This window comes from Alosa sapidissima, chromosome 23 (genome assembly GCF_018492685.1).
Source record: "Alosa sapidissima isolate fAloSap1 chromosome 23, fAloSap1.pri, whole genome shotgun sequence".
Taxonomy (NCBI): Eukaryota; Metazoa; Chordata; class Actinopteri; order Clupeiformes; family Clupeidae; genus Alosa; species Alosa sapidissima.
Window position 1 is genome coordinate 4,712,367 of NC_055979.1, and position 10,217 is coordinate 4,722,583.

General features: G+C 47.9%; 1 protein-coding gene across 2 annotated transcripts in view; it reads left to right on the forward strand.

Annotated features, from left to right (window-relative positions):
• The first annotated feature begins 4,896 nt into the window (after window positions 1-4,896).
• Window positions 4,897-10,217, forward strand: part of anos1a (anosmin 1a) — a 21,406-nt gene continuing 16,085 nt past the window's right edge. For both annotated transcript variants that reach the window (XM_042081426.1, XM_042081429.1), the window contains exons 1-2: window positions 4,897-5,162; window positions 8,252-8,299. In XM_042081426.1, the coding sequence (XP_041937360.1) occupies window positions 4,980-5,162; window positions 8,252-8,299 (231 nt within the window). In that variant the 5' untranslated portion in view covers window positions 4,897-4,979. The remainder of the gene's footprint in view (window positions 5,163-8,251; window positions 8,300-10,217) is intronic.

Genomic DNA, 10,217 nt, shown 5'->3' on the forward strand with positions numbered 1-10,217 from the left:
CAGGGAAAAATGACTCACCGCTGGACAACATATTGAATATTGTGGTGTAGCAATACTTTTTTGGACAAGAATTGCTAGTATCTTGGTCACATAGTCTTGGTCAAATTAGCTCCCATATTGATTCGTACCAGGGGCGTAACTAGACCTAGAACTGCACTGGGGCACAACAAGCCCCCCTAGGGAAATGCAGAGGTTAGACTTGCTTATTTTTATCTATGGCTGGAAATATTTGTGCTGTAGCCTAAACTGTTTTGCACTTCAGAATTTGAACAATGCACACACAGGTGGAATAGTTATGATGATACTGAAATAAATCCACAACTACAAAGCATATTTGCTTATCTGCATGCGTGAACCGGCACAGGTTCACTCAAACCAGACAGGAGACCCATGAGAACCTATAGTACTGTCGGAAAGGGACAAGAGGGGGGATAATGGGTGTGAAGGCGGAGCCAGGGGGTGATATATTACATTTGAACACCTTGATCCTGAAGGACAGGCAGGCTGCAGTTTGACGGTACACGCAAAAAAATAAGTCACCATTTTTTTTAACAATACCATTGCACTATAACGTTGGTATGAATTAATCTATTTATTTATGAATTTATCTGTGGTGCCAGAACGCAGTTCCGGACCGTTCCGGCACACTTTAACCCCTGCTTGATGTAGTTCAGCTTAAAATAAGCTCTGATCAGATGCTACAGGAAACAAAGGACACCTGGGCGGAGAGAGAAGGCAGTGCGTCATTTCTCAGGAATAATGACCAACCTGTACACCTGCTTTTTATCAGTTGGTAATTCATAATTCCAACTTTCACATCAGTGAAGCAGTGGCTCAAAAGAGGGTTGTTGTGCAGGGCAAGGCAATGTTTTCCCAGCAATTCTCAGGTTTCTTCACGCTTCACTAAACTTCACAGATAATCTCACCTCTGCATGGCATGGTTATTTACGTACAACCTCAGAATTTACGTGAGTTTACACAATAGCTCTCTGTTGGGTAGGTCTAGCACGTATGGTACCTTCTGCTGAGACATGCAAATCCTTCCCAAAATCAAGTGACATTTTGGCAAATGTCACCTACAAGAAAGTTATTAACATCAGAAAATATCTAAGTTCCAATCTTAACACTTGTCCATTGAATTGTTTGATATATTTGATGTGTTAATAGTAACTAGTTTGTTTACTCTGAGCATTTTGAAGCTCCTTCTTGACTACTGTGATATTGTTTTCCTCCAGTAGAGGTCAGTGATGAACCATGCTGTATTTTCCTAGTCCTCTGGGCCAAACACTTTGCATCTAACACCAAAGTATACATCAGACTCACTCACACACAAGGAGACAGGCACTTTAGACACATGCACCCACTCTCTCTCTCTCTCTCTCTCTCACTCTCACACACAAACACACATATTCTGATTTTTGCATCACGTGCACATTCATTATATTCAAAGACATACAGGTGTCGCTGTTCCTTTTGTGACTGCAGCTAGGTGGCAGTGCCACCATTCCAGCATCTCCGCATGTCCAGAGCAGAGAGTTGACTAGCCTACATGATCGGTTTCCCATGGCCTTTCTTCACCCTCTGAGTAGAGGGAACAAAAGACACATCTTAATGGCCTTACAAGGACTGAGTAACAATCACTAGGCCTAAAGCCTTTATTTATATCTGCACCCATTCTTTTAACTTGATGTTGTCTGAAGATATTTATCTTACAAGACAGGACTTCCAGTTACAAAGTTACAAATCTGACCATGTTTAGCATTATGTATTTCTCCTGTAGATGCCCATTCATTTAACCATAAGTGATCTGTCTCCTCCCTTAAAACGTCTCTGCTGACGTCCTGAGGATTTTTATTGGAGACTCCGTTGCACATTTCTGTCCATTCCTCTGGCCTGACGTTGTCTGTGGTTGCCCCAGTCAGGAGCTCCAGGTGATTCCTGCTCTGCAGGGCAGGCCGCCCCTCTCTGCTGGACACCAGTGGGCAGCCTGGCTGGGTCCTGATGTTTATGGCGCTGGGCGAGCGAGCGCTCATGGCAGCCTCCCATCTACACGAAGGTGAGTTCTCCACATGTGTTTCCTCCTCCCCAAAAATAACACACCGCTTGGGTGTTATTTATGCATAAACATGTGTTGCTACTGGAGACGACACCCCCCGCCACCACCACACAACACACCCATACCCACAAACCATAACTTCCACCCTCACGCGCCCCCTCGCTATATGGCTGACCCTCAGCCCCCTCCCCAAGTAAACACGAGGGGGGACCCTGCGGGCTTTTGCAGGAAAGGGCTCCCCACACATGCAGGCATTTCTCAGGCAGGTGGAGGTGGTGGTTGTGGGGGGGTTGGAGGTGGTAGTAGGGGGAATGCCATTTGGCAGTCAGTGGGAGGGCAGGGGAGACCCCACACACTTTCTCTCCTTCTCTCTCTCTCTCTCTCTCTCACACACACACACATAAAATCCTCACTCACATGCTCACATAAATACACACACACAGACACACACACACACACACACACACACACAGACACAATTATGTACACACACACGCAACAAGACACTCACACTCCCATGTTCACACCGAATCAGCTCTTGCTGCTGTAATGAGACCATTAAATGGTCACAGTCGGTTATTTTTATTTGTGAGGAACACAGACACCCATGTTTCGTTAAGTAGCTCTCTCTGGAGTGTGTGGCGTTTCACCTCCTAAAGGTTACAGCCTGTGGTCGGACCACCCCAACCAGACCGGCCTCTCTCTCACCCTCCCCATCAGGCTGCATGCCTCGCCAGCAACGCTCCGCTCTGCTCCACTCTGGCTCTTGCAGCCTCCATCTCCATCGGAGAGGAAGCCTAAAGTAATATTTACTCTCTGTGTAGATATGCCAGCTCCAGTGTCAAACACACACGTCTGAGAAACCACGTCGCTCCCCCCCAAAAAAAGCCCCTCACACGGACCTCCGCAGGAGGTTCACTGTGGCCCCAGACTGACTGTTTGCTCGGGCGTAGAGCCTCTTGGCCTTCTCTCTCTCCCTCCCTCTCTCTTTCTCTCTCCCTCTCTCTCCGCTTGCGGGCGGTCAGTGCAGACTCACCTGGACAGCTTTTTTTTTTTTTTGCAGTAGCAGCAGCAGCGTGGAGCGGACAGATGCGGAGGTGCGGCCTGGGCGTCGCAGCAGCAGCCCTGCTCCATAAAACCCAGACAGGAGGAGCTGGAGCAGCGCGCGAGAGAGAGAGAGAGAGAGAGAGAGAGAGAGAGAGAGAGAGAGCGAGAGCGGCTCGTTAACGCCCCGGGGAGCCCGGCTAACGGGACCGAGATGGCGGCCGCAGCGTGCATGACAGCATGCGGAGGGAGGAGAGAGGATAAAAACTCCGGCATTTTTCAGTTCAGTGTTTCCTACACGTCATGGATTCTCCGAGCCCCGGGCGAAGACACTGTGCCAAGAGAGTCACCGCGTGGTGTGTGTGGTGGTGTTAACTTTTATTGTCAAGCACGTAAAGACGTAAAGATGGTTTTTGCTGCTCAGTCACCGGTGTGAGAGAGTTTAATAGTGCTTATGTGAGTGTGTGTGCATGTGCATGTGTGTGTGTTTGTGTGTGTGTGTGTGTGTGTGTGTGTGTGTTTGTGTGTGAGCAGGGGTGTGTATGGGGTTCCCTGGAAGTTTCCTGCTGTTCCGGACCTGCCTGCGGCTTTTGGGTCTCTCCCGGTCAAACAGCTGTGCTGGGGAATATGAGGCCAGGCCAGCGGAAAGACGTGAAGCTTCCAGTGTGATCAGCATCCATTCACACAGATGCTGGCTGTCATCCACACACACACACACACACACACACACACACACACACACACACACACACACACACACACACACATAGTTGTTGCAGTGAGTACAGCTTGCATGCACTAGTGACTTCCACAGTGACACGCGGTCATGACCTTACTGTTCACCCAGAGCAACTGAGTTGAAAGTGATTGTGTCTGTCAACACATTTAAAAGCTGCTTACATATTTGCCACTCCGCCAGGGTCTACTACAGTCATCTGGGTCCCCATTACACACAGACTGATTATGACTCTGCAGTCTGCATGACAGTAATGCTGCATTTCACAATGTAGATTTTTTTCCAAGTTCACACAACTGACCACAATTCCAACTCAGTTAGGTAATGCAGCTAAAGAATATGCATAGGATTTCCTGGTAGGTAGTACCAGAGCGGGTTCCAGGGGTGATAGGGCCCTATGGTCTGTCAATATTTTGAAGAATACCCATATCCATCCCATTGACACATATTTGAAGAGAAACTGTCATATATTGTAGGGTCATATCATATTAAGCCTGGACATGTGAGCTTTTAAGTACAGAACTCTAGACCATCTCTGGTCCTCTGTAGCAGTAGCTTCAGGAACACAGGCAAGAATGAATCTAGTGTGAGTCCCCTTCCTTTCCAAGTACTTTCCAAGTATTCTGATCTAATAAGAGTCAGAGGCAATTAGTCCGGGCCATCCAAGACTAAAACAGAATGTTAGAACCTACATGTTAAACTGATTTAATTCCTCTCCCTGGCTCGTTTTAAGAAGCTCTATATATCTATGAATTTGATCAAGTTTCCTCAAAGTAGCCTTTGCTTCCCAAACCTAGAGTTGGATTATTCAGCCGCATTGTTTTTGGCGAATGAAACTCGCAGTCTTTATCGTAGTCAGGTATTAGGCTACATTAGAAACATTAGATACATTACAGACAAAACAAAAAACAAAATGTGCTAGACTAGAGCAAGTTCCATCTAGCTTATTCCCCTCTGCTCCCGGCATCACACCTGAGACGCGTTGCCCTGCGAGACAGGACAGGCCATCCAATGACAGCTCGCCTCTCCCCTGACTCCTCCCTCTCCCTGATTGAAGTTTCATTATTTCCCTCGCTGTATTCCATCTGGAGTCGACTTTCGCTCAGTCATCCACAGAAGGCGCCGCTCGCTGCTCAAGTAAAGATGCCGTACACTTCGTGGGTCTCGTGTTTGTGGATTACTTTGCTGCTAAGCTGCACGGGCATGGCTGGCGCGAGGAGACCTGAGTCCTCAGCCTCTCTGGGCAGCCTGTTCCGCGCTAGGTGTGCCGCGAGATGCCTCAGCCTCTATAACACTCGCATCGCCTCCTCCTACAGGATCGCGCAGGTAAGAGGGTTCTTCACATACTGTATTCTGCAGCAAGTTATGTGAATATAATGCCTGTCCGGGTGTGGAGGCTTATGTTTGAGCTTTGTAAGTTTAGCGGTTCATTAGGAAGAATTGACTTTTGCTCCCATGAAATCAGCCTGAGCCAGCGGACAGCATCCAATAATGCAGCATCCGACCAAACACCGGTCTCCGTCTGTTGTCAAAATGGTATGGATTTTAACATTAACGTTATTTCCATAAATAAAACGAATTATTTTAATTCATTCTGTCTTATATCTTTAGCTAAGAAAGGTTTTGTTTGGAAACAAAGAATTGGAATCATTTTTGCTTGAAAAACACAAACATAAAAATATCCGCAATGAGCTCGTTGTTTACAACAACAGAGACTGCCGCACGCGCTGATACAGCGTTGTGCAGTAGACGTACGCGCGTGTGTGTGTGTGTGTGTGTGTGCGCGCGCGCACAGGGGGTGGTGGTGGTGGTGTGTGTGTGTGTGTGTGGGGGGGGGGGGGGTCCCTATAACATTTAAGCTTTATTGATCCCTAAACAATAGCAAACTACAAACGTTGATTTGCATCTAACATCACGCCTCATGTGAAAGCACCTTGCATCACAGTGCCCTATTTTTTTTATTTATAAAAACTTTATTTACTACGCCCTTTCCTATGTAGGCCACTTACCAACTGTGGTTTGTTATGGTGCCTCTTTCCCTTAATTGGTGTGTGGTAAAGATTAGGCTACTACACGTAGCCTAGTTGGTTCATTGGGGCTGACGACCGTGACTCGCTTTTATGATCTCCTTTTGGCAGTAACAAACGGTGGACCTCATTTAAAGCTCCCTGGCCTGTTTAGTTCAACTCGATTCATTAAATCGGTTTGATGGGCAAAAATAGTCTGCTCAGAGTCCACAAATCAACATTTTTGTAGAAAAGAAAAAACAAACAAACATATAAATATCTGATACACTTATGGGCGGTACAACAAGACATACAGATGTACAGACATACAAAGCAATTATTTGGATATAATTTCAGCTGCTCATTGTTACTGTTCTGTATTTTGTGGAGATACAATATTTTATGCTTTACAGTAATTGCTGCTGTCACAGTGGTAATTTATAACACTGATGAGTGATGTGACCCCTTCATTGATGTTTGGAGGCCTGTTGAATGGCAGAGGATAGCCTGTAGCAGTAGCAGTCATCAGTAGCAGTCATCATCTCCATGTGTGGCCTTAACGGTTCCTCATAGTTCCGGTCACGGATCGTCCTGATGGCAGGATGGCATGGTCAAGTCACCTCTGACAAGGATGCTGCCTCTGCTGTGGCCATCTCAGTCAGACATCTGCGGGCTGCAGTGTGGCTTCGTAAGCGGCCTTCTCCTCTTCACATCTTTGTTTGAGTCGGCGGGGGTCTCTCGGTGGCCGGAGATCTTATCTACTCCGACACGCAAGACCGGAGGCGCTCCATTGTCCCCGCGCCTGAAGAGGGCCACTGTTCCTCGCGGACAGGAAGCCCGTGGTGGTGACCCGGCATCAACACTCCGTTATCTCCATCCCCACTCACCCTGCCCTGTCTTACTTACACTGAGAATGTGTGTGTGTGTGTGTGTGTGTGTGTGTGTGTGTGTGTGTGTGTGTGTGTGTGTGTGTCCATGCGCATTTTCACTATGAGTATGTGTGTCCATGATTTAGTCTCTTTGTGTAAATATGTGCGAGTAGTGTGTGTTTGATGTGAGTTTATGTGTTTGTGTGTGTGTGTGTGTGTGTGTGTGTATGTGTGTGTGTGTTTGCAGGGAGTGTGTGTTGTGTCAGCCCCATTAGCCCCTGAGCCCACTCATTCCGCCCACGGGCAGCCTGTGGGCCGTGCCAGCGCTGGCCTGACACAGGAACCACAGCGCAGACCCACGAGGGGCGTAGAGATGACGTCGTTCCCATGGCGATTTATCGCTCCAAATTACGCAGGGGTTAGCGGGGTCAAGGGACGCCATTCACTTGGCATGTGAGCAGGTCAAACACGAGGTCAGGGGTCACCATGTCGGACCACTTGAAGGGACACGACGGGGGGATAATGAGAAATGACACACCACCAGCTGTTCAGAGCCCTCTTTTAGGCCATGATGATTTATCTGTGTGTGTGTGTCTCTGTGTGTGTGTGTCTGTGTGTGTGTCTCAGTGTGTGTGTGTAATGTTTCTACATGAGTGCCCTAACTGGGACTGGCTCTCTGTTGCGTTTCTGCCCGGCCAAGCTCTAGTTGATCCCGCCGCTCCTAGCGTAGCCAGCGCTAGCTGGGGGAGGCCAGCGTCTGCTTAGCTTGGCCTGGGTGCAGTGCCCTTAAATCCCTGGACTCAGCAAATAGAGAGAGAGAGAGAGAGAGAGAGCTGCATGTGGACGCAGAGGCAGCAGTAGCGGGCACTGAGTGGGCTGGGTAAATAGGGCATAAAACATGTAGGCTTGCTCTCCCCTGCCCTGCCCTGCCAGCCTCACCAGGGCTGTAGTAAGCAAAGCAATCATGGGGAAAACTGGCACGCTGCACACTTCAGCGCCCAAACTGGCATACTGTACGTTTCGCACAGACTTGCTTGACAGGCTTGTGTTGTGTTGTGCGTTGTGTGTTGAAGGCTCTCTGCCATCATATTGGCCTGAACATCTGCTGAGGAATCTAGGTTAATCCTAGCACTCGCTTGTACACTGTAAATAAGACCTAAAGTTGCTGAGATGAGACAACAACATCGACGTTTAGTGTGAAATACTGCCACAATAACACAGCCAATAGTAACCTGATTTAGTGACTGCATAATTTGGTTAGTCAGTAATTGTGTGATTGTGTGAGTAATTGTGTGACTTTGTAATGTAGCGATCAAGAGCTTGTGTGGTGGAGTAATCGAGTGATTGATTTATGGTGAGACGGAGTAACTCAATATGCAGCGGGTGGGTGTTCGTGTTCGACCCAAAGCCAGATGTGAAACGGCCCCCACAGCATCTGTGCTAGTTCCCCAGTGTGCCCTCTGGTCCACCACCCCCCGCGGCCCTGCCATGGTGTGCTGCTCTGTTTGCCTTCTGATCAGGTGTCTGTCCTTCTCTGCAGGTGAACGGCTCTCTGGGCTGGTGCCAGGACCACAAGCAGTGTGCCAAGGTAAACAGCCCCACGCCTCCCAACAGCACACCACAGCACAGTACATGCATTACTAACACCCAACCCACCACACACACATCGCCAAGCCCATTAGACTCCATATTAGTACTCGCAAACACACACACACACACAGAGATACACACAGATACTCATAGTATACACATAGTAGGCCAACTTTGATGGGATTTGGGGGATTAGTGTTGGAAAAGTGTTGGGAGAAATTCTTGGACCACACAGGCTAATTACATACATAATAAGCTTGTAAAAGGAATGACCGAAATATGGTATGCTATTAAATCATCTGCACCTGGTCAGTTAATAATTCAAAATGCATACTGTGCACATTCTAGCTAACACTTCACTTTCACAGCAAACAGACCCCATCCCAGTGGAGCTGTTTCTAACCCCAGACTACTCCATACACACAAACATACACACACACACACACACACACACACACACACACACACACACATACAAACACAAACCATGTATTCCCAGTTCACAAACTGGTAGGTCCCTTAGAAGTATTCCAGAATACTCCTACAGCTCTACCATCTACCTCCGTCCATCAAACGTACACTAAAGCCCACATGGCCCCCCACATGAAACAACCTCCCACTGAAACTGGACCTCACCCCACATTACCCCTGATCACACACATCACAGCACACTCATTAGACCCACATTAAAGACGCTCCCCACCCCCCACTTCCCAGTCCTTGTGCAGAGGTGCGTGTCTTGTCTCCCACAGGTACCATCACACCGTTGTGACATGTTGTATGAATGTTCTAAGAATGTTGTAATGAATGTTCTTCAGTGAAGGTTCATCAAATTCAACTTGATTTTGCAACTATAGATTGTTGCGGAAAATAATCTTTTGTTAGAATCTTTGTTAAGAAACTCCCCTGCTGAAGGGTTAAACGCCAGTAATGGCTGCCCACAACCCCCCTATATGGACTAATAGGCCCATACATCACGGAGAGTGGGATGTCGGACACCAGCCCAAGGAACCCCACCCCCAGGCTGCTAGGAGTCTGGCTGGTGGACGGGCTGAGGCTATGTGTGTGTCTGTGTGTGTGTGTGTGTGTGTGTGTGTGTGTGTGTGTGTGTGTGTGTGTGTGTGTGTGTGTGTGTGTGTGTATCCATGCATCTGCAGACATTAGTGTGTGAGAATATGCATGAGAGTATGCTTGTGAGTGAGTGAGAGTTGGTGTGTGTGATATATGTGGGGGGTTGGGTCTGTAAAGAAGATGCTTTGAACAAGTCTGCTACCGTGCGTCCGTTTCATCCCAGAGATGAGCTTATCCTTCTTCCTCCTAATGAGCACATTAGCATCTTGCAACAGCGACAACGATACTGTATACTGTACAGCCACAGCCTGGCGGCCTCAGCACTTACACACACACACACATCCTACCTCTGATGCTCCTCCAGCAGGACTCCCGGTGGTAAACAGGAATGTTTATGTTTGTAGTATCTGGATGATGCTCTTGTCCTAAGCGAGTGATGAGACGGAGCCACACCACTTTGTTCTCATGCAGTTCCCACATGCTGGTGCTGCGGGGTTTCAGTAGGGGGACGGGATGTGGATATTGCTGACTAGCTTGTGTTCTGTTGAGGGTTTTTTTTTTGTCCTCCTAGCCCCCATACAGGAGATGGTATCGCGTAAACTAAATTTAGTATGGTCTGCAGTACATCAGAGTTAACTGTCTGAGCAGATCTCTCGGCCGCTTTGTGCAGGGGACTGTTTTTTTATGTGTGTGTGTGTGTTTTTAGTTGGCCATTTGTTCCAGCCAGTGGGGAAGCATGTTTCCTGCTGTCCCTCAAGAGAGTGTGTGTGCCTGTGTGTGTTTGTCTATGTTTGTCTGTGTGTATATGAATCTTTAGCTGTTTGTATGAGTGTATGTGCGTGTAT